The following is a 23,712-nucleotide window of genomic DNA, read 5'->3' on the forward strand; positions in this document are numbered from 1 at the left end:
CCTCCGCGCACCGCCCGGGGCCGGGCTGGCTCCGGGCTCCCTCCTCCGCCCCCCGAGGGCTGCTGCCGGGGCTGCGCCCCCCGCCCCGGCTGCCCTGTTGCCGATGTGTGCCGGCGGCGGCGGGGTTTCTCACTGGAGAGCCCGTCCTCCTGCGGCAGCATCCCTGCGCTGCGGGGAGAGCCGGAGGGCTGTATGAAACCCCACCTAGAGCGGGGGGCAAGCCCTGCCGCCGCAGCGGCCCGGGACCCGCGGCGGCGAGGGCAATGCTGCTCAACCTGCAACAGCGCGGGCTCCGAGACCGGGAGCCGAAATCCTTTGTCTGTGGCTTCGTAAGCTGTGTCCGAGCTGCACAAGCCGAAGCATCTGCACGGGGCCCCTGAGGGTCACCCCTGCTGCCGCGGGAGACGCGGCCGTCCTCCGGGATACACGCGTAACCCTTCCTCCCCTCCTGGCACCCGCGCACCAGCCTGCGCTATCGACACGTGTCCCAAAAGTGCTCCCTCTCCTTGCAAGCACTGCCCGCACCCTGCGCCGTAAGGGGCTGCTGCAGGGACAGGGTCCCCGGCAGGTGGGAATCTCGTTTGGTTGAAGATTTGCCCGTGTGTTTTCCCAGCCACCCGAACTCCCATTCATGAATTTCTGAAGCCGCCTTCATTCAGTCTTTGGTGAGCGCACGAAAAACATTTTCACGTGTTAAGATCCATGACTTGTTTTTTCAATCGCTTATGCGTAGGCATTGATTTAGCAATGAAAAGTGCTCCACGTGCGCATAAAAATAACCCTTGTCCGTCTGCGGGCGGTGGATACGGTCTGTTTCCGTCTGGCAGCCGGTGATGCCCGAACGGACACCCGGGAGCGGCTGGGCGCGCCCGCTCCCGCCCTGCTGCCCCGGGGAGCAGCGGCTTGCGGCGGAAAGCCCTGGGCGGCTCCGGGCGCACAGAGCCCGCTGTGCCCCTCGCGCCCCGCGGGAGCCGGCCACAGTCGGGTCCCCGCACGGGTGAGGCCACCCGCAAGTCAACTCAGTGATTCCAAAAAGGGAATTCACTCAGCATTCTTGGAAAGGACTCCGTTTTTCTGCTTGTCTCCTGAAGTACTGAAGCAGCTCAGATAACGGTATAAATGAGAGCTCTTTAGCGGGAGCGCTCCCATTACCTCCCGCCGCCTCTCCCGCGGACCACGGGCAGGAGCCGCGGAGAGGTTCGTCCCCTCCCCGAACGAGCATCACAAACAAAAGGCCCCTCCCTTTCCCCCCGATGTTGTTGAATGAAACTCCCCAGCGCAGCTCCCCGCTGCCGGAGCCCGCCCTGCCGAGGCGGCTGCTGCCAGGCGGGCGGCAGTGCCCCCCCACCCGCAGCGGGGCTTGCCAGCGCTCCCGCCAGCCCTCCCTCTCCCCGCCTGCCCCCCCGCCCGGCTCACGCGTCCTCCCCTCCCTCCTTCTCAGTGGTCTGCCGGCTGGCTTACGCAGGAGCCGCCGCCAGCACTGACAGCACTTGGCAGAAGGGGTTTGCCCGAGCGCTCCCGGAGCATCTCCAGAGGCGCGGCGACACCGCCTGCCCGACTCACCAGGGGAGCGGCCCAGAACCGGGAACCGAGACCAGAGCTGGAGAAAGGCTGAAAATCGGGAAGCAGGAAAAAATAGCTAGAAAAATACGAATACTACTACTAATAATAATAAAGTGTGGTGGGCAGGAAAAGGAGGTCGCGGGGGAAAGCAGAAGGCGAGAAGAAGGAGCGCCGCCGAGGAGGGGTCCGGGCAAGGGGCAGAAGCGGCTCCTCCCCGGGGCTGCCGGCATCCCCCTGGCCCGGGGCGGCCGTCGGGGCGGCAGCAGCAGCAGCACGTGGCGGCGGGCGGGCATGGCCAGCGCGGGAGCTCCCGCGGCCTGAGCCGCCGCCGGCACCATGGCAGCCGCCGGCGATGCCGGCCTCGACGTGGCGGCGGTGGAAAGTTTCCTAGAGAGGCACCCGGAGCTGGTGGAGAAGTGGCTGCGGAGGAAGAACTCGCCCCCTAAAGCGGCCGCCGTGCCCGCGGCCGGCCCATCGGAGGAGCGGCGGAGCAGCGACGGCCCCGGCTGCGGCTGGGGGAGCGCGGGCGGCCCCGGCGGCCCCGGCCCCGGGGGGCTGCAGCGCCGAGCGTCCCAGAAGGAGCTGCGGAAGAGCTTCGCCCGCTCCAAGGCTATCCACGTCAACCTCACCTACGACGAGCATGTGCACGGCCGGGCGCAGGAGCCGCTGAGCAGCGTGAGGCGGCGGGCGCTGCTGCGGAAGGCCAGCTCCTTGCCCCCCACCACCGCCCACATCCTCAGCGCCCTGCTGGAGTCCCGCGTCAGCCTGCCCCAGTACCCCCCCACCGCCCTGGACTACAAGCGCTACCTCAAGGAGCACAACGAGCGCCAGTTCTTCCTGGAACTGGTCAAGGACATCTCCAATGACCTGGACCTCACCAGCCTCAGCTACAAGATCCTCATCTTCGTCTGCCTCATGGTGGACGCGGACCGGGGATCCCTCTTCCTCGTGGAGGGGACCTCCGCCGGCAAGAAGACCCTGGTGTCCAAGTTCTTCGACGTGCACGCCGGCACCCCGCTGCTGCCCTGCGGCTCCACCGAGGACAGCAACGAGGTGCAGGTGCCCTGGGGCAAGGGCATCATCGGCTACGTGGCTGAGCACGGAGAGACGGTCAACATTCCCGACGCCTACCAGGTAGGAGCCGGGCAGGCTCCCCCGGCCCGAGGAGCCCCTCAGGAGCCTGGCCCTGCCTCGCCCCGGGCTGGCCCGGCCGGCAGCGCCGCGGTGGGCGCGGGGCCAGTGCCCAGGGACCGCCGGGGAAAGCGGGAGGGGAAGCCCCGCCTGGGTGGCCGATGGGGCCAAAGGGGCGCTACAATCGCACGACGGTGGTCTGGATTCCGCAGGGGAGATAGGCGCTTCGTGTGTTTCCAAAGCATGTTTTGGAACCGGCTGAAGAAAGTTTAAAAAAAAATGCCTGTGACAATCCCAATGATGGTGTTCTTAAATTTCTGTCTCAATGGTCCCTGTCTCTCCGCTGCTGAAAAAAGTCTCATTGCTTTCAAAAAAGCATATATTTTCACCTTTGCATATGCCCACTCAGCCCACATGGTATGTGTTTTCAAACCTGTTCCTAGTAATACAGCCAGTGTCCTGTTATTCTCCGGCAAAGACTTTCCCCACCTTTTACTTCTTTAGAGGCTTCAGTGTGAATTGTGAAAATGTAGTTCTGGCTTCAAGGCAGACACTGACCCTTGGTTTCAGCAGGGACAGACGAGCCTTTACCCGAATGTGTCAATGTAGAGCAGAACCTTCCGTTTCCTGGCTTGAAATCTACTCCTTTGGGTGGGAGTCTGTTTCTAGTGTTTATTTGTGTAAGATACTACTAGCAATTAGAAGTTCTTGAGAAGATGAAGAACCACAAAGTTTTCTCACGTTTTCTCAGTTAGGATCTTGGAACACTTGAAAGAGATGGGAGATGTATGTATGTCTCGAAGAATTTTAGTAGTCTTACTTTGCTCTATAATAATAACAAAAACAAAAAACATTAAAAAAACTGATCATTCTTTACAGCAGACTACAAGGAAGAAACTTGAAAAATAAGATTTAGTTATTTTGGGGTTTTAAATACAGAAGAGCCAGGGTATATGTATTTGGGGATGAATATTTATTTATTTGTCAAACAGTATTTGAAAAATAGTAGGCTCCTCACAGATCCAGACTGCCAGAGGTGCTCAACTCACAGATTTTAAAAGGAATGGTAAAAATGCTCAGATGAAAATGAGTATTGGATCACCTTTGAAAAAAATTCAGCTGGCTTTCTTCCTTTATTTTTTTCCTTTTCTGCATTATACACTTTTTCTTGCAGTCTGATTTTATTACTTTCACTTGTAAAACTGTGCAATTCCTAGAATATCTGCTGCTGTAGGTGAAGCAGTATGTTCTCAATAGTCCCAACTCACTAAACAGATAAAGGATATCTGAGTTTGCTAGGAAGGAACTTGATACCTCCTTCTAACTCTGGATAGCTCCAGCCACCTTTTTTTTTTTTTTTTGGAGGTGAAAATGCCACTGAAAGGGCAGTGTTTTCTAGTCCTAGGGACATATATTGCTTTACTTTTTCTTCAGTGTTTGTCCACTTTGTGTTCACTTCCCTGTGAAAGAGTCCAGCTGCTTTGAACAGTTTATTTTATGTTTCATCCACAGAGAAAAGTGAAAAACAATCCATCCAGTTGCCATTTCCAGTGCTATTTATGTTATACTTTTGTCTGGCTCTTATTCAAAATCGATTTAAATATTATAAATAATACAACTCATTGTATCTTTAAGCCTTAAGTACATTAGCTGCAGTCGATGGGCAAGTTCTAATCCAAGTCCATCCTGTAATTACATCAAATGCAACTTCCCTACTTTCAGTGGAGCTACTTTGATTTACTCTAGTGCAAATGAAACTTAAGACCTTCCAACTCTAATGAAAGTTTTGCCTTGATAATAAAACAGGGCCCTGCTTTCAGTTACATTTCTGACTTAGTACAGTTTATCTTCTCTTACTTGTCAAGACCATTATGCATCCATTGTGCATCATCAAAAGGAGACATTCCTAATTTAAAGGTGTAAAGAGCTCTGTGGAACCCAGGTACCTGTGCATGAAGGGGTGACAGCTGTTCCATTTCAGATTGTTGTAGTGCCCACAATGGAGCACTTAAAAAAATTAATAAATGTGATAATATTATTTTCTTGCCACTGGTGATAAAAGTGTTTAATCAACTGTCAGGTAAAAAACCAGCATGACCAGGAAACTCTGTCAGGTGTAGATGAAGAAAAAGAGGTGACAGCAGAGCACCATTTTTTGTCCATTGAAGAGGGTTTCTATACTGATGCTGTGTGGCAAGAAAAGGCCTTACACAAGGTCAGAGGAAGTTCTATATTAATTAAAATCTATTTTGCTTGTTTTTTAAATTAACAAACTTGTTTAAAATAGGTAAACATACTTCCATATCATCAATTAGCCAGTTTACTGTATTGGGAAATTTATTATTATTCAACCATCTCTATTTTCTCAGAGCCTGATCAAATACCATTTGGAATCCTACCAGTGAGTACAAATTGGGTTGCCTGCTTGTACTGTCAGCTATGACTGACATTAATGGTACTTCAGTGCAATCAACATTGCATTTAAATGCTGTCATGTCTTGTAATGTGGTCCATGCAGGCAGTCCCCTGTGTCCATCTGACTGATTGTTTCAGAAAGTATTTGTAAATGACTGGTTGTGTCATTATCAGAGACAGCATACAATTTCAATTACACATTTATTCTTCTAAAAAGAAAAAATGCAAAATAAAAAGTCATTTATAGGATGGGACTTTTCTACAATCCAGGTGATTGTTACTGTTGTTGAGTGTGACTTTCAAAACCTGATCATGTGAACAATCTTTCTTAATTCAATATACGTACATAGATACAAGGTTTGGAATTAATACCACATATTGAGGACTGTATAATAATCACTTCTTCTAAACACTAAACAATGACCATGTAAGATCTCACAGTAGTTTAATTTATGAAATTCAGATTTGACTGAACAAACTTTTGGAGGCTCACAGGAATAGAGAATTCGACAAATAATTTATGGAAAGGTTTAGATGTCATGTATGTTATATATGTCAATGTCATATAACTGATTCAAAAGTTGCACAGTTTCATTCATAACGTTAAAAGCTTTATTTATTGCATTGTAAAGTCATTTGATGAAAGTGAGTTTATAATTTTAACATGATCTGATATGCAAGTGTTAGCAGTACAGAGAATTTGAGAAAAGAAAAGCAATTAAATACTTTCTCTCATTTTCATTTTGAAGGCAGTCTAAAACTGTTTCTCCTGAAATTAATCCAGTTGAATTGTAAATCAAACTTTCAGTCACTTTAAGTTCTAAAATAAGGCCTTGGACGCTCCCATATGTAAATTTTGGGAAGCATTTTTGACTCCTTTTTTATATGGGAATAATGCACTATATCTTGAGCACACATGTTGGAAGAAGAGTTTGGTCATACAGGCAAGGAAATGTGGGGCCTAAATGTCCATTAAGGCTCCTTTTGACAGAGAATAGATGTAGTTTTCATTGCCATATATGAAGACTATTGAGCCTGTTGTAAGTACACAGACAGAGACCATTACCTGTAGTTCCTAGAAGCTGTTTTCAAATTAAAGATTTTTTTCCTATTTGAAGCTGTGGATTTTTTCATGTCATCCATTCTTCTCACAGGACATGCATGGTGCTTAGCTGAAATTACTGATAATTTCAATTTTGTTCCATCTTTTAGAGTAGTATTTAAATGGTAAACATTTTAAATTGCAAGTTTAATGTTTGGTTATTGTTATACCTTTAGCTGTGCAAAAATTAGGAAACAATTTATTAGCATCCCAAATTCTTCTAACTAGTATAAAAAACATTAGCCCCTAGAATAGTAAGCAAACATCAGAAAGTGGTAAAAAATGTGTTCTGCCATTTTTCCATGTCAGCTGAATAAAGTTTCTGCACATCTTATGCTAAATTTGGAATTTTAAAAGTAGCTTTAAAAGACGGGAGACAAAAATGGCTTACCAGATGGATGTTTTAATAAAGCATGTAGCAAAGAGGAGAAATATTAAATGGAGTCACGTTAAGACATGGGAGTAAGACATAAGTTAGAGAAAGTGCCGTAAAATAAGACCAGTTATTTTTCAATGTAACTCAAGTCCTCAGAAAGAAAATGTAACCACATTACTGCTACTGAAATCAAGGAAAGAAAAAAATGAATCGAGCTCTCTTTTTACGGGACTCTCCTGTTACCTCTTTCAAGGCCAAGTGTAACATAGTTAACACACGCACAACCCTTCACAGCAAGTGTTAAACATCCTTGAGTATCTCCCCACAGGTGTGGGTGTTGTCTTCTCCAAGCCCTCCTGAGCTCTGGCATACAGTGTCTCCTGCTGTGCCAGGACAGCATCACAGACTTTCTGCTCAGGAGGGCAGACCTTTGAGCCTGGAGGGCTCCTGTGGGGCTGGCTGTGCGTGCAGAAGGTCAAGAAGAGGCATGAGCCACGTTTCCTTGCACAGGGTGACTGTTTGTCATCAGCAGCATTAACAGTGGGTCTCACTCAGTGAGAGAGAACTCAAAGAGCAGTTAAAGCACTAAAACCTGGGAGGTTTAGCCCTGCAAATGGGAAGCACTCAGTTCTGCTCAGCAGCATTGGACAGTGGCACCAACAGCTCTATGAATTTCAGTGTTAACAAGGACAGAGGTTGCTCTTAAGAGAGCAAAGATCGTAAGACCTGTCAAGCAGAATACACAGTGGTCTTTAAAATTTCCATGTAATACAGGAAAAAGAAAGATAAAAAATGGAATTTCTTTGCTGTACACTAAATATGACTAGGAAATACTGTGGGGAATGCAGGAAATAACTTCAGCAGTAAAAACTAAGATGCTCTGATGTGGTTTGCAGAAAAGGACACTACAGCCTATCATGCAAAATTTAGGAAAACTTGAAATTCTAAGTACAATCAGTGAAGGGCTGTTGTAATTATCCCTGTGTCTGCAGCCCACTGGCTGTGAACAAGCCCTTCATCCTTCATGTCACAGCCTGGAGAGAGGGATCTTTCTACAGGAGGCGTGTCCTGGGAAGGAAAGGCAGAGAGCCCTCAGGGCAGTAGCTGAGGTTGTCTCTCACCTCCTGTCACCTCCCTCACTCCGTAAGTCTTCTTCTCCAGGAGCAGTTTCTAACTGATGTGTACAGCATCCCAAGATCTCCCCAGGTCACACCACTGTGACTCTCTGGAGATGCCCACCAGGGGCAGGAGCTCCTGGCTGACAGCAGGGACAGGTAGAGGGACACTTGTCCAAAGCGAAGGCTGAGTTGTTTCACGTCCCCGTGCTGCTGCTGTGGATGCCCAGCACAGAGAGGGCTGTGCAGTGTACGCTGCAGGTGGCAGCCCTCAGGCATGGTGAGCAGCCACACCTTCCCTCCACACTCCTGTGGGCAGGTGATGTTGCCTCCCCCAGCAGGCGGGCAGTGGCCTGTCCTCCAGGGTGCTCAGCCATTCCTCAGTGGATCCTCACCCCCTGCGCACTGCCCCAGCTGTGCTCACCACAGTTCTGATGCCGAGATATTTGGGATGAGCGGGACCAGCAGTAGCTGTGCTCAGGGGGCCCAGGCGGGGCTTTGCTGTAAGTGCCTGTCCTAGTCCCCAGCTCTCCCTCCTGCAGCAGGTCCCTGGGCTGCTGGCCCTGCAGGGCTTTGGCAGGAAAAACTTTTTGGAGAGCTGAGGTGGTTTTCCTTTTGGTAAGCTGATAGTCGTTAACTGGTTTATTGCTCAGCTGATCCATCCATCTGAAGAGTACGGATGTTTTCAGTGTTTTTGGCCTCAGACAGTCTAGAATGTCTTTGTAGAACAGATGTCAAACTGGTGACATTCTGTGGTTCCTCATGAGAAAGTAGTATATATATTTCATGAGAGCAGGTCAGTGAAAAGGAGAAAAAATGGCAGGACTCGGGCCTTCAGATTTTAGTTGAGGTCCTGTTACAAGCACAAGACTGAGTAAAGCTGTAGTTTTGTGTGGTAAATTATTTTGGTGTTCTGCTTGATTTGCTTTCAATTTTTCAAAACAAATGGGTATTTCATTCTGGTTATTTACAGTTGTATGCTACTGCATAGCTTTTCTATAGAGTAACAAATTTAAGAAGTATACACACATCATTATGCAATTAATTTGTTTTCTTTCTAAAATAACCCTACTGGCAAACTATGAAAAAAAATGAAAGTAATGGCTCAGCGGTTATGTGTTAACAGGGCAACAGCAACTCTTCACTCTGAGCTTCATGTCTCTAGAGTGCACACATCAAAATGAGTGCTGCTTTGTTGATAACAAACACTACTGCTTGCTCACAGTAAGACTGCTGCTGTAACACTTGAAACTGTGTTGCCCACCTGAGCGATCTCCAGCAGGTGCTAGGTTTAAATCCATACACAGATTTCTCTTGAAACACCCAGGAGTCTTGTTGGTTTTCTTGCTCAGAGGAGTATTAGCTTTCTAAAGCCACCTGTGTATATGTCTTGTATAAAGAATCATGAATATTTAGGAGGTCAGCTCTAAGCCCTGTCCCAAAGAAGCGTTGCAACAACAATGGGAACATGGGCATGGTTATAGCTGGTGTCCAGTGGGGTATCAGTCAGGGCTGGTGCAGAAGGGGAGAGAGAACCACTGTGATGGGGTAATCAGATGTCATCTCTAAATATTGCAAACCAGAGGAAAAGTATTTTTCTTTGTAAACAATTTATTTAATAGTGCTACAATCAGACTAGAAGTGCAGAGAATCTGCTGTCTGTAAGGCCACAACTCGACTCAGTCATGCTACTGGTGATCTCTCTGGAGTTTGTTTTGAAGAAAGAAAACAGAATCCTTATGTGATGGATCTAGATGATGTCCTACAGAGGAATGTTTTCTGCTGATCAATTCAGACTATGAAGCATGAACTGTAATTATACTTACTAGCTAGGCACTTGTGTTTGCAGGTTTGTTAGTGCTTATGAAGTCTTTTTTTCCTGTTTAAGACTATTATATGACTTTTTCACATAATTTTGTGCAAGTCAGACAAAGATGCACTACTACTAATGTCCATTGTCAATCTAATAACTGAAACAGTTCTCAGAAGAAGGGTTTAAGTCATATGACACAAATCAAACTAAACAAAGCCCCAAACTCCTGACATATGCGGGGGGGGGAAAAAAAAACACCAAAAAAGTTTTAGTATTTTGTTGTTGCAAATCAACACCTTTTCTGTCTTTTCAAAGAAAGCTACTTTACAAATTCAGACTATATATGGTCTTAGTTTTAAATCTGGAATTTAAAAATTTTTTGAGGATCAATATCCTCTCCTTTTATAAAAATTATTTTGGGAGTAAAGAACTAAGAGTTGGCTGAGCTGTTTCATCTATCCTATCTGTTGTAGTAATTTTTTTCTTTTAAGAAATATTGCTGTCACTGTATAAATAGTCAGAGTATAACTGGACTGTGCTTATTTATTTGGGAGAATTAGGTTTGTGGTGCTGCTGCCTGGTACTAGTTTGTTCTCTTGCTGCATTTGTCTCTGAGGATTTAGGGATTTTGGGGGAGATGACAGGAATAGCTGCAGCAGTCCTTACATGGAAGTTCCTTCAGAGATTGCTTTATTACTTGTGTTTTGTGTGTATTTCCTGTCTACAAGGTTTCCTCATGTCTCCTTTAGTGGTTTATTGCTTGGGTTTTGTTTCCTGTTTATGCACAATGTAATTTGCACCATATGTGATTTTTAGAAAAGTGTATCTAGAACAGACTGCATGCCCTAATTTTTTTTATTTGTATTTGGCTTTTTTTAATGTTAGGCTTTGAATTTAGAGAACTTGCTGTCTTTTAGATTGCTCTTTTAGCTTTCTTGGTCTTTTTTCTTTCTATAAAAACTTATGTATTATACTTACAGGAAGTGTGATTAGGAAAGTGAATCAAGTTATGAAATCTTCCAACTTCCAATTTCTTTATTTTTGTAAAGGCTCTTGGAGGATGGCTTTCTATAAATTCACTCAAACTTGTCTATCTCATGTAGTTTGGTACTACCGTAATACTCAGGTATTAACAATGCTGTCATAATACTTGTGTTAGTTATTTTTGATGCAATTTAGCAACTTAATCAGTAACTTAAATACATTATAATCCAGGAAATTTTGATGCAAGTTGTGCTTTTTTTTAATAATAGAGCCCTTTCTAAAGAAAAAAACCAAAGCAACAACAAAAAATGGTGCTGTAAATGATAAAAAAATAATAGGCCAGGCCTGTTAATTGAACATTTTTTGTAGTGTTCTCTTCTGTGTCTTGACTTGAAAGGTGTTTTCAAATCATAAAATCAAAAATGTCTTTCTCTTTCAGCTTTGGCTGAGGTGTTTGGTGCATTTCACTCAATTAAGCACTTTTCCTTAGATACTTCAGAAGGAGTAAGTGGCTTTGTCATGAAGACTTAATTCCTGGAAATGTTATCAATCAGGTTTCATCCTCCATTATAATATTTGATTCTTAGCTAACTTGGGTTGGGGTTATACTTTTTTCTTTTGTTCTAAATCATGGTAATAACGCTCACATCAAATGTAATAGTTTTGATAAGGTTATAAAAAGTCATGTTTTCAAGTTCAAAGAGTTATCCTATGTTGAAAAAAATAGAAAAACACAGTGATACTTGTATGTTAGCTAACAAAGTATGAACTACCAACTTTAACTGAAAATCATCACCAAAAGGCAGTTGGTGAAACTGCTCAGAAGCCAAAACTTTAGTTGAAAGCTGAGATTCTGATACTATATATGATTCTAGAACCCTAATTGGAAAAAAAACCCCAACCCTTTTCTGTACCTTAATCTGGTCTTCTGCAGAATAAAACCATGAACATATTTGTTGTCATTCCCTGGCAATCTTCAAATATGTCAAAAAGTTGGGACTACATTGTTCCTGTGCAGATAACTGGATTACCAGCACTTGGACTGATTGATCAAACTTGCCCTCTTCTATGTCTTTACTTCATTCACCTTTCACAGGATAACATTTACAATAAATAAATATCCTTAAAACTAGGATAGGGTTAGTCCTACAGAGTAACTTTTCCTTGATGGCAGATGTGAGATTCCAGTTGAAAGTGCTTCAGCCTTCATATTTTTAATATCTCTGTGTAGAAAACTCATTATATAGAATCACAGCAGTATTTAGTAATGCTTTAAACAATCAGTGGAAGACTTTAATTCATGAGTGTTCTTGCATGAAAATACTGTAAGTACAGTTACAATTATGGTGAAGTCTCTCTCTCAAAAGCTTTTATCTAGTCTGCCCCTGATTTTTGAATGTATGTCTCAGTCGTAAAAAAACTTAAAAGCAGGTTTTGCATTGTTGTCATAAACACTGAGACTCCTTACTACCCAGGAGCCTGGTGCAAATGAGGACCCTGTTGTGTTGCAGGCTGTTCCAACATGTGGGATAATTCAGTTTATATCTCAAAATGTTTGCAGTCTGACAGATCTTCTCTCTGATTTACCAGCTTTGTTATCAGCTGCTAGACAGGCCTCCTTGCTCAAGGTTACTACCCTGTGAGGAGAGGGGGGTGTAAATTTTGTCCATTTTTGGCCATCACCTTTCCCACCTGGGAATTAAAGTTTTTATTGGTACTGTTAAACTCAGTAAAACCTCTCTCTTAGATCCTGCCATGTATGTCCTGTTATGACAATGATGAAAGAAGAGAATGTGGGGATAAGAGGTTTGGAACATAATGCAGGTCATCCAGTCACGGTTTCCTGTGCATATTGCATGGTTCGACAATGGCAATGTTGCCAGGAACAGCATTTTATTTTGTTCACTTATATATCTCTCCTCATCACTTTCTCAAATGTCAGCCAAATTAAATTCTGGCATACTTTTCCACAAAAGACATGGGGTAGGTTCACTTCACATCTTGATGATTCTCAGCTTTTACCAAGTTACTGATTTTTTTCTGAACAATGTCTCATTTTTCCAATTAAACGCATTAACTTTCTTAGACTACTCTACCTTAAGTTTTGTCTCCAAGATGTAATACCCTTCTGCAAAAGGTCACCCAGCTCTCTAGCATCAGTGGATATAATCTGATATCCTGCTTCTTCCTAGTGTAGAGGAGACTCTTTTTTCCAGGGAGAGATACAAGCAGGAAACGTCCGTGATCTGCCTGGAAAGAGAAGCAGCGTGGCAGGAAGGAGCAGTACGATAAAGGAAGCACCAACACTTTTCAGACTGCTAATCCCCCTTGTGTCTCTGCTGCTCCATAGCATCCATTGAGGCTTCACAGCTGATCATTGCATCTGCTGCTGACACTGGCAGCTGTACTGTACCTCATTCTGACAGGTCCACCAGCCCTGTCCTGTGTGCCACCACACCCTGCAGATCAAGCAGCGCTCTTTATGTTAATCTTGAGGCCTGTTGAAATGGCAGTGACTGCTACACCACATGTATGGAGTGTATTCAGATATGAGAAAATCTCAACTCGCTTTTGGTGTGACCAACAGCTGGCTTTTTCAGTTAAACTGCCCCTTGAAGGTTTACTTCTTTGTAAGGTCCGCTAGGTGTCAAGCAGTATTGCTACTCAAGGCACACTGTCGTTGTTCTAGTGCTCAAAAGAAAGTGTTCTTCAGTAGCACAAAATATCAATATTTCAGCAACAGCAACTAATTTCAAATAGTAGTTAAGACATTACCAGGAAGTACTGGAAGAAATATTTAATTTATGCATTTGTGAAGCCGACTGTCTGATAATTGCACTGCATTTTCCTTTCTTCCGTTGTAGAAGAAACATCTCTTTCTAGGCAGGATTCTCTGTGGTGCAGAACAGTTCAGCTTTTATTGAAGTTGATATAAAAGTGTTTAGAAACATATGGAAAGATCACAAGATCAGGCAGATCTGCATCCTTGATGCTGTTATTAAAAAGCATCCATCATGGGAGTTCTGGTTCTCCCAAAGAGGTTGTTGGGTACATTTCGTATTAATTCCTTCTGGTTGAGATGCTGGAAAATGTGCAATTAGAAATAAAGTAGTCAAATGTATATATTAATCTTTATAATGGGTAAAAATACAGCATTTCTAAATCATGTCTCAATGTGACTAGAAGAGACTATTTCTATAGCATCTGGAATTTACAACAGGGAAATAGAAATACATATAAAATTGTCAAGAAAAAAAATAGGTTTTAGTTTCAGTAAAAATTTAATGAATTCCTCATCACAACAAAATTAAGCACTGTATGGATTGTTTTCATGACTTGAGACAAATATGCACATTATTTCACAGCCAGTATTGTTTAAACTTTTGAAAACATAAAGTTGTGCCTAATTTTGTACAGCAGCTTAGTTCCCTCATGTTAGGAGAGTCTGAACTGGCTGTAACTATTGCCTGCAGCACAATGTTCACTTCACCCTGCAGGAACAGAGCTGCTGCCTGTGAAAAGCAGTAATTTCCTCTCTGGCTGATAGAAGAGCTGCTGAAGACTGTGCTCTACCAAGATGAACAAAAGTGATGTCAGCACTACCTCTTAAGTTTTCAGCCTCCTTTGAGTTACTTTATGATCTGCAGTTTGGACTTTACTGTTCCAGAGAATGGATTGCTGCACAGTGCCTTTTTTGAAACAGGGACATTCCTGTACTTAGTTTTCCAGAAAGAGCTGAGGTTTTGACTGTATTTCTTTGAGAATGTGTTTGTACTGCATTGGAATACCAATCCACATAACCAGCCTTACTTGAACAGACAGATATGGGGCCAAAAAGAGTCTCCATTTATTTGAGAGAGACACTGTGAATGTATAGAGAATATGGGTGTGAAATGGCAGCAGGGCCTAGCAGAAATGTGTATCTATGGTCACATTACTAATGGCAGATATCAGTCTTTGCTGACATTCTTCTAATTGAGATATAAACGTGGGACTTCAGTGAATGTGGTTATGTAATGGTAAATCTTGTACTGGTCCCCTGAGAAAAGTGAGGAAAAACAGCTAATAAAGAATGGGCTGATAACAGAGAAGCAACAGCCTAATGCTACTGAAAAATACCATATCAGACATTGAGAAAAGTACTTTGCTGTCTGAAGAAAGCTTAGATATATAAAATGTATGTTGTTGATGTTCCCTTATTTTCTTTCCAAGGATCGACGCTTTAATGATGAGATTGACAAACTGACTGGGTACAAGACAAAGTCACTCCTGTGCATGCCCATAAGAAACAGTGATGGAGACATAATTGGTGTTGCCCAAGCAATAAATAAGACTCCAGGAGGTGCCCCATTTTCTGATGATGATGAAAAGGTAAGGTTTCCTTTACTTTTGCATGCTTTCTAAATCTTTTCTCTAATTCTGTAGACTTGTCTAAAGGGACTTAATCTAAATTAGTAAATAGCACATCATTTGTGTTTATGATATTTTTCTGGAAGTACATAGCAAAGTGTACATCTTTGTTGTTTTCAACAGAAAATGTAATAGAAATGAGAAGGAGAAAAGAAAATAGAAAATCTGTTCTGTAAATGTCTGAGTTCCTCTGTCTAAAACTTCAACTTAATTTTATGCAGACTTTTTTTATGTGGTAGACCTTAGTAGGAAGACATTTTTTATTTTTGAAAACTTCACCTGTAAGAATTAGTTAGGGGGAAAATTATCACAGAGATACTCCTAAGCTTGCTGACTCCAAAATCAAGACCTTCTCTTAGTACTTTCTGTGGTATAAATGCCTGTAGCATATGGAAAAAAAAATATTTTAGAGGAAATTATGCATATATAAATCTGTTATTCTAAAATATTTGAGATTTTCAAATACTAAAGGACAAAGAGGATGGGAAGGAACACCAGGTATGTGTATCTCAGGTGGAATTTGGGGAGTAAAGTGAGCTCAAAAGGCAGGAAAGTAGAAGTATCTGCAAAAAAGGAGCTTGAATTAAAGACAGAGGGAAATAAAAAATGCTGCTGTTGAAGGCAAATGTATTCAGCTGACCTTGGAGGGAAAATGTGCATGAAGCCAAAACGTGACTGGGGAAGAGAATGACAGAGGGCAGCAAAGTGGGGAGAAACAGAACTGCAGCTCTGTCAGCCCAGGAGAGAGAAATGGAATCTCCTTTAAGCACGTAACAGGGAACTACTCTTCTGTGTATTAAAATAGCATTGAATTTGGGTTCAAAAAACTTCCATTTTTGCGGAAGTGTAGTTAGAGGCACACTTTTCCTCCAAAAAGCTCTTTGTATTGGTTCAAATGCACTTAATATTTCACACCCTTTTTTTCTTTTTTAATAAAAATAATTATAACTCCTGTTTTTTTCATTTCTGCAAGGTGTTTGTGCAACTGATTTGGCATAGTGCTTTAGATTGAATTAACTAAATTTAAGTTTAACTCTCAATTTTCAGATGGTACCTTATCTGGAGTTATCCAGTACTTCTTAAATTGCTTCTTTAGAAGCTCTCTAAACTTGTGAAACTGTAGGTTGCTTCTGAGTTACTTTTGGTTCAGTGACTACCAAATATTTTCTAAAAATCAGCAAATTTCCCATACTTTGTCAGCTTTTTTTTTTTTTTTTTTAGTAATTTATATCACTGTTATAAGCCTGTATGTTAGAACTCTTCAAGAATATATTGAATGGGCTCTGACATGTAGATTTTATGGGAAAGTAAATGAGAACATAACCATAATTTTGCCCTATAGATCCTGGATTTAATGAGGCCTGGCAGTCCATGTGCTGTTATTTTGAAACCCATGCTTTTAAGTTTTTTTCACCCAGCTGGTAACCTAAAAATCATGATATAGCTCTGGGAAGCAAGAGAGCACATACTTTCAGGAGAACTGTCTTGCAGGATTAGCAAACAGGTTTTTTTAACCATTATATCAACATAGACGTTTGTGAGGAGAGGAGGCAAGCGAAAACTGAGAAACCCTCTTCAGAATAAGAAAACTTTGGTAGCCTGGGTATTGAGGTGGCTTGTGCAGAAAAGCCTGATAAGTAGCTGGCAAAAGACCTATGTGCAGCTTTGTGTTGATGTTACACTTTCTGACAATCAGCAGATTCAGAATGGTTAGAAAATGCAAATGTAAATTAGCAGTCTTTTTCCTGCCCCTGAAGCCCTCTCAGAGAAATGTCTCAGAGAATTTGAGTCTGGCTCTTGTTTGCAAGTGTCGTTCCTCTCTTACTGTTGTGCAAAGCAATTAAAATAATCTTTTGGAGTGTTTTTATACAACGGCAAGACGATACTGTATAATGAAATGTCTCTTGGCGGCACTGCTGTCTTGAGTCAATAGGAAACAAAGACTTATGTTTTCAATTAGAATTAAGTAGATGCTAGCATCATTTTTATGTACTCTTAGTTGTTTTCAGGAAGTTAATAGCAAATAAAATATTTAAGGTTTGAGGAGTTTTTAATGCTCTCAAGCTGTAACCAAGTTTATATTTTGCAGTACCTAAAATGGAGTATTATATTGCAAAATTCTTCTGGTTTTGTTTTTCATGGCAAATTCTCAGGGTTTTCTTTTACATGTCTGACCACAGTGTCAAAAAGCACGGCAGTAAGAACAAATAGAAGTGAATTTTTCACATTTAATATTGTTTCCCACTGCCAAATTTCTTTTCTCCTTAGGCATGTTTCAGACAATTCTTCGTTTAAGTTCAGAATTAGATGACTGCCACAGGCATGAGAGAAAGATGCTCAGTGTCACAACGCATTTTGTCACCCCAACATTAGTGGCTCAGTTGAACAAACTGATTTTGGAGATTTTCAGTTTGATACAAACAATATTGAAATACCTTATTACCCATAAGAGCCATCACTATTGCACTCTGTTGTGTAATTGCTAACTTTTTGGAAAAATAGCAGGTGATACACTTTCACATGTATTTTGTAAATGAAGAGACCAATTCTTTTGCACAGACAAAGAGCACAAAGATAAAAGCCCTGAACCCTTGGAAAGAACGATGCACCCAACATGCATTCCCTGTTCTGTGCTGAAGATTCACTTAAGTGTATGTGCTGTTTGCTGGTGAGTCATACTTGTTCCAGGACTGGTGAGAAAACCTAACAAGAGTTTGACAGTCTGTGGTTTAGATTATTGTCTGCCCTTTAGAGTCTTCTGAAATTCAGTGCCCAAACAAATCTAGTCCTTCATCAGAGAGGCTTAACAACAGCAGCAGCAGCGCCATGGTCACTTAAATTGGCATCCTGGTTCTCCCTGCCTCTGACATCCTCCTCGTCTGAAAGAAGTGAATTGACTGCAGGGAAAGTATCCAGGGCTGCCATCTCGAATTAAACCCTGCTGGTTTTGCTGAAAACCAGTAGTCTGAATGCAGTGAGACCTGGGAGGGGGAAGTAAGAACTGGATTTGGTTGCCTGTGCTCTGTGGATAGTTTTTTTAAGAAGTATATATGTCTGTAGATTCCAGGATTTATCTGGTGTGTCTTTGGCTTGTGGGGGCTTGAAGATGAGTGTTCTCATGCTCCAACATATTATTTCTTACATTCCTAATAGCAGCCTTGTGATTCTGAATTTTCCAATTTATTGTGTTCTTCTCAGTCCATATTTGTTAAAGCTTAAATATATCCTACATCAGGTCTGCCATAGTGATGAATGATTTCCAGGGATTTTGCAGCACCTGCTAATTCATTTTCTGTGAGTTTTTGCATGATGAGCTTAGAGTCATGCTGGCAGATAGCAATTTCAAAGTCAGTAAGGACCATTCCTTTATCTTAGGGAAGTAATCAACTGTAAATAAAACTACTAGGAAAGGAAGTGATCCAGAACAGGCAAGCATCTCTGGCTGCTGTGAAAGTGATAACTTCAGCTCTATAAATGTGTGGAATTTACAAAAAAAAAAACAAGTCACCTGAAAATAAATGATGGATCCACTACAAAGGAACATGAAAAACAAATTAGATACAGAATTTTTTTGTGTGTTCCATATATTGCAGCATGTGACAACCTTCTGCTAATACTTGCCTTGGTTCTCTGGCATGGCTCCATGAGACTCCAGAGTGAGACTCCAAAAGCTATTATTTAAAAATGGCATAATCCTCAAAGGTATCATGTGGCCCATATGTCACTCGCTTCCCAGTGCCAGAGACAAATTTGCTGAAAGAAGACTGAAAATAACGAAGATATTTGAAGGATGAAGGTGCTGAAGCACCAGAGCTGTCTGAGAAAACCCTAATGGTCTATTAGGCACACTTCTCGAAATGTACTTGCTGCACAAATCTAAATTAAAATAAATCACGGTAACTGAACTGTCTTGCTGGGGGAGTTAAAAGCAATTTGCCACTAGGATATTTGCTTTATCAAGGCAGCTTAACATCATTGGTTTGTAACCAACAGCACAAAATGCCTGTCATGACAGACATTTGCATGGACTTCTTTCAGTCTTGTATACATTCAGCCATGCTTGCAAGTTAAGCTGAAAATCTAGATTTCTTTTTAATTACAGAACTTGAAATGCACTCAAAACTTAAAAACTTCCCTTTATCAGTAGCTCTGTTTTGAGACTGGCAGTTAATATTTGAATTGGATATCTTTATCTCTGAGGTAAACCTGGAAACCTGCCTAAGATGCATTGCAGGGATATTTCAGTATATATATTTTTTCAAACTATATATTTTTTCAAATATAAATGTGTATTTTCCTAGACTTGTGGAAATTTTTGATACTTGCTTGATGCCTCTAGATGTTATCATAAAAAAAATAAACAAATGGTCAGATTTGGTATCAGGAAGGGTTTCTTCTATAGAACAGCTCAAGACAAATTGTCATGGGTTTTTCTTGTGGGGACTGGAGTTTTGTTCTTACCTTCCTTACTCTCCCTATTTTACAAGACATCTGGATTCCTCCTGCAATTTCCAGCAAATTCTGAACCTGTTGGTTCTTCCCATATTGCCTGAGCTTCTATCTTCTTAATTAATACAGAGAGACTTGAATAAATAAGAGCTCTTACCTGTAAACCTTGACTGTCATTTAGCTAATATTTGTAGTATTTGACTCAGAGCTCACTAAACTAGACAAAAGAATCTCTGCTGACTTAATGGGCTTTTAAAAATCAAGGTTCTGTTCCTTTCTAACATAGGAACATTTAATTAATGCAGACCCCCAAGTCTATTTATGAAGCTTAAATTCATCCATGTCAGATCACTGAAAAGAGATTAGTTAAGGAACAATTTTGGCTCCTGTTGCTTCCACTGGAGGAGACAGGTTCACAGTCGACTGTGCTGCTTTCCTTCATGCTTTTTTCAGTCACATTATCAAAAATTACTTTTACTAATTATATCCTTGTTTGAAAAAAATCCAGAGTGATGAGAATAACTCATCTATTCAGAGACATGAATTATGACTATACTACTGAATTATTATTCAGTAGTACCTTCAGTCTAAATCTTACTAAGAGAAATGCTGGGTATTCCTGCAGATTCTGAAGCATAGAAATAGCCCTGGAACTTGGGTTCTGTTTTCTCCTCTCGTTAGTATTCACAAGGCATTTCAACAGGAGAAAGGAGTCCAGATCTCTACTGGTCAAACACAAGAACAACTTCTCAGGAAGATTGGTAATGCAACCAAATGCCATGATCATGGAAGCCTTTGTGCAGCCATACTACATTATTCAATCAGAAGCAGAATAAATTTTTCAACAAGAAGCCTAAAAGCTAAGAATTCTGCAGTTCTGATGGTAACTCTCAGACACCTCAGTAACTAGAAAGGGTGATGTTATTACATTTTTTATTAATATATTTTTCACTTAAAAGCTTGGAATACCAAAACAACAATAATACAAAGGCTCTGGAGGATTAGAATTTTGTTTGATACATCTGTCATCAGAAGGAAAGCCTGCGGGTCATGAAAGCTATGATGTATACTTGTGTTACAGTGTAACTCTTAGGTACTGCCTATATAAGGAATTGATCAGAAAAGGTAGTTTTTGTTGTTTGTTGGCTGATTTGGTTTTGGTTTTTTCGTTGTTTTTTTTCTGGAGGAAGCCCTATTCTTCCATTACCTAAGGAATAAAGTTTTAACTCTCTGCTGTCTTTCTTTTCTTGGCAAAACTCCCTTAAACCAAGTAAATTATTTTGATCAGATGTCTTATTAAAAAAATCTTGTTTGCTTGAAGTGAAATCTGCGCTGGGGCCCTGTTACAGAAGCATGTTAGAGGAAACCTTTGTGGTCAACAGCTGGTGAAGCCTTTATTTCTGACACTGGATATGTGCCCTGTGGGTAGGATGGGAGGACTTGGTCTCTAGTGAAGTGTTTTCTGAACTCCTTTCAGCCTATTCAGTTCTCCCCAGCTGTTCTTCACAATATCTTCAAGGCTTGATATACTTTTAGAAAATAGCATTTTGCATCTCCTGTGAATTGCCTATCTTTCCTGAAGCAGAATAAGTGTTCATACAGAAGCTCCTGCCATCAAAAGCATTTCCCCCTGGAATAGTGATGCAGAGCCTATCTGTAGTTATAGGTTACACGATGAGATATTGAAAACTTCTTGGCAAATAATTTTGCTAAAAATCAAGTCAACCTCTGACCTTTAGCAAGTTAATACATGCTTAATAAGAAACTGTAATTAAAACAGTATTGTTGTTTTAGCTCTGATTCACAGTATCCCCTTGAGCAAATCACTTTACAGTGATTTCTCTTCTGAAACATAATTCTAAAAATGGCATTAGGTGGTTCCATATGGGCTATCAGACTTTCAATTTTATGTATTCTTACTTTACAATAAGGAAATAATTTTCCTTCTTTTTGACTCAATCTGAGCTTTTGAAGCCTTGTTGACTGCTTTCTTTGCATGTAGCATCTCTTATTTGAACAGATGTGCTCAAAAAACGCCAAAACAATTTTTAAAAATCCTTTTCAGCAGTTTGTTTAATAGTCCTAGCTTTGCATATAGTATTTAGTTTCTCTGTCCCCAGCTTTGCCTATAGTGTTTCTCACGCCCATGAAAATTATGCCACTCTCCTGTCTTTGATTGGTTTGCAAAAGTCTAGCTGCTCTTTAACCATCAAACTCCTGATTGTACATTAGAAGGAATTCAGCCCTCCTCCATGCTATCTCTGCAACTGTCCACCTGAGAAATTCCTGTCTGCATCCAGCAGCTGGAGTATGCAAGCTGCAGTATAGCTGTGATGCCTGTTAGGAGGATACAGCCATGTGCTTCCCCTCTATCTGGGAGATGGCTGGTTAAATCTGTGGCCACAAATGAATAAAACTGTTGTCCTCATCTTTCAGGAGACCTTTCTCTGTCAGCAGCTGAAAGCAAATGCCTGGAATGAGGCAAGCACAGGATGGCATTTCTCTCATATAGCCCAGCAATGTACTGTTATTTGCTATGTGTGTATTTAATACCACCCCAGGGATCTCCTGCTTAGGAATTCAGGCATTTCTTGAAGCAAGAAAAGCTTGTAACTTTCACAGTATCCTGTACATTGTGTGTAAAAAGAAGCAACTGCCCTTTTCTTAGTGTTTTAAAACTACCTTTTGGTTATGCCCAGAACTGTTTTTGAAAGCCTGAGCGTGCCTTCATTGCTTCTGTTGTCATCTTGCTGTCACTGCATTACCATGAATAAAACCTTTTGTTTGTCCCTTAACTAGCTAGTTCATTTTGCTGATTGTTAATTTTGTATTTGTTCATATGAAAGATTCCACAGCTCTTTGAATGGCTGAGGATGCTGGGTTTTTAATTCAAAAACCCCAACATACAACAAAGCATGAAAAATATGGGTTACCAGTAAAATTAGTCAACAGGATTAAGAGTTACTGGGTAGTCAGATTACATGTTCTAGACTAGAGCTCTCTGAAATTATGAAAGCTGAAGTAGTTTAACCATTAAGGATAATAATGTTGCATCTCTTGCATAGCTGGCAAGAACTAAACTAGGGTTAAAACAATATTATGATGATTTTTGTAGTCAAAATGTTGTTGGAACTGTAAGAGAATTGAGCCACACTGTTCATAATAGTGAATTTGGGTCAGAAATTTCAGGCAGGAAATGATGCAGTGCACTTAACAGGTTTATTGAACTGTATTTAGAAAAATGTTTCCTGTGGAACACAGTGAGAGAGGTGGGGCACCAGGAAGAATGCTTCATTTAACAGCACTTTGTGAAAGCTCTGAGTAGGACCCTTAATTGTTAATTTGGTCTCTGAGGAGGGAGAATATTATTACTCAGAATAATTATCCACATATATTTTTAGTGAAACAAAACAATATTTATACTGACAGTTATTAAGGCTAAAGTTTTTGGACTAAACTTGACACAGATATAACCTTAGTATTAATTTGCTGGCAATTTGCTGTCCATGTGGTATAATGGGTGAAAACAAACCTTGTTTTTTTTCTCTTTTCTGGTTTTTTGGGGTGGGGTTTGTGTAGGATTTTGTGGGTTTTTTTCTTGGTTAGAAAAAGCTCTTGCTGTATAAAAACAGACTAGCATTTTGCAAAGCTGGTGTCATGGTTACAAAGCAAATTCATTGATAATAGCTCTACAGTGTTGTGGCATGGTTTTAGTGCCAAACAGCGATGGGCTTGTGGACATCCAAGAGCTGAGGGTGTCCTAGCTGCCATGTGGGGTATCCTGCAGGACAGTGGGGCCACGTGCTGTGGTCTGAGCTGGAGCAGTCCTGCAGACTTGTCCCACTGAGCAGAACAGCTGTCAATATGGTACTACCCCCTACTAAGGAGAGGGGGCTTTGAAAGGAGGTAGCTTGCCTAGACATGTTACCATAAACACAATCTGAATTTTCTTTTTCTGTCACCCCAAACACAAAATAAAGTTAGTAGGGCCTGGGTACTTGTTTTTTGTGCTTGAATTACAAAGGTTGGTAATCTGCTCTAGCCTAGGGTTTCAGGGCTTCTTCAACTCAAAGTGTAAAGACATTCACTTTTAATCCTGAATGTCCAGAAATTTTGGTTCTCAGCGGTGGCAAAGTTTGTTGCTACCCTACTGGGCATGCACAGAAGCTGAAATGTCACCTCTATAATACAGCTGTTCCAAGGTCTTAATCTCTTAATATCAAATAACTCTGAACCAAAAAGTTGTTAAAATTAGAGCAGTGAAGATGTGGATGACTTACAAAAGCTGAAGTCTGCCTGCAGAAGTGTTAAACCAGCAGATTGGCACGGAGCTTCTCATTAACAAATTAGAGCA

The 23,712-nt window shown here is 41.7% G+C and overlaps 1 protein-coding gene across 3 annotated transcripts in view; it reads left to right on the forward strand.

The window, feature by feature from the left end:
- The first annotated feature begins 1,817 nt into the window (after positions 1-1,817).
- Positions 1,818-23,712, forward strand: part of PDE11A (phosphodiesterase 11A) — a 105,560-nt gene continuing 83,665 nt past the window's right edge. For 2 of the 3 annotated variants that reach the window (XM_086898023.1, XM_086898025.1), the window contains exons 1-2: positions 1,818-2,697; positions 14,712-14,870. In XM_086898023.1, the coding sequence (XP_086754149.1) occupies positions 1,900-2,697; positions 14,712-14,870 (957 nt within the window). In that variant the 5' untranslated portion in view covers positions 1,818-1,899. The remainder of the gene's footprint in view (positions 2,698-14,711; positions 14,871-23,712) is intronic. The other variant, XM_086898022.1, reaches the window with a different exon arrangement.

The sequence above is a fragment of the Cyanistes caeruleus genome, chromosome 7 (genome assembly GCF_971803275.1).
Source record: "Cyanistes caeruleus chromosome 7, bCyaCae1.hap1.1, whole genome shotgun sequence".
Taxonomy (NCBI): domain Eukaryota; kingdom Metazoa; phylum Chordata; class Aves; order Passeriformes; family Paridae; genus Cyanistes; species Cyanistes caeruleus.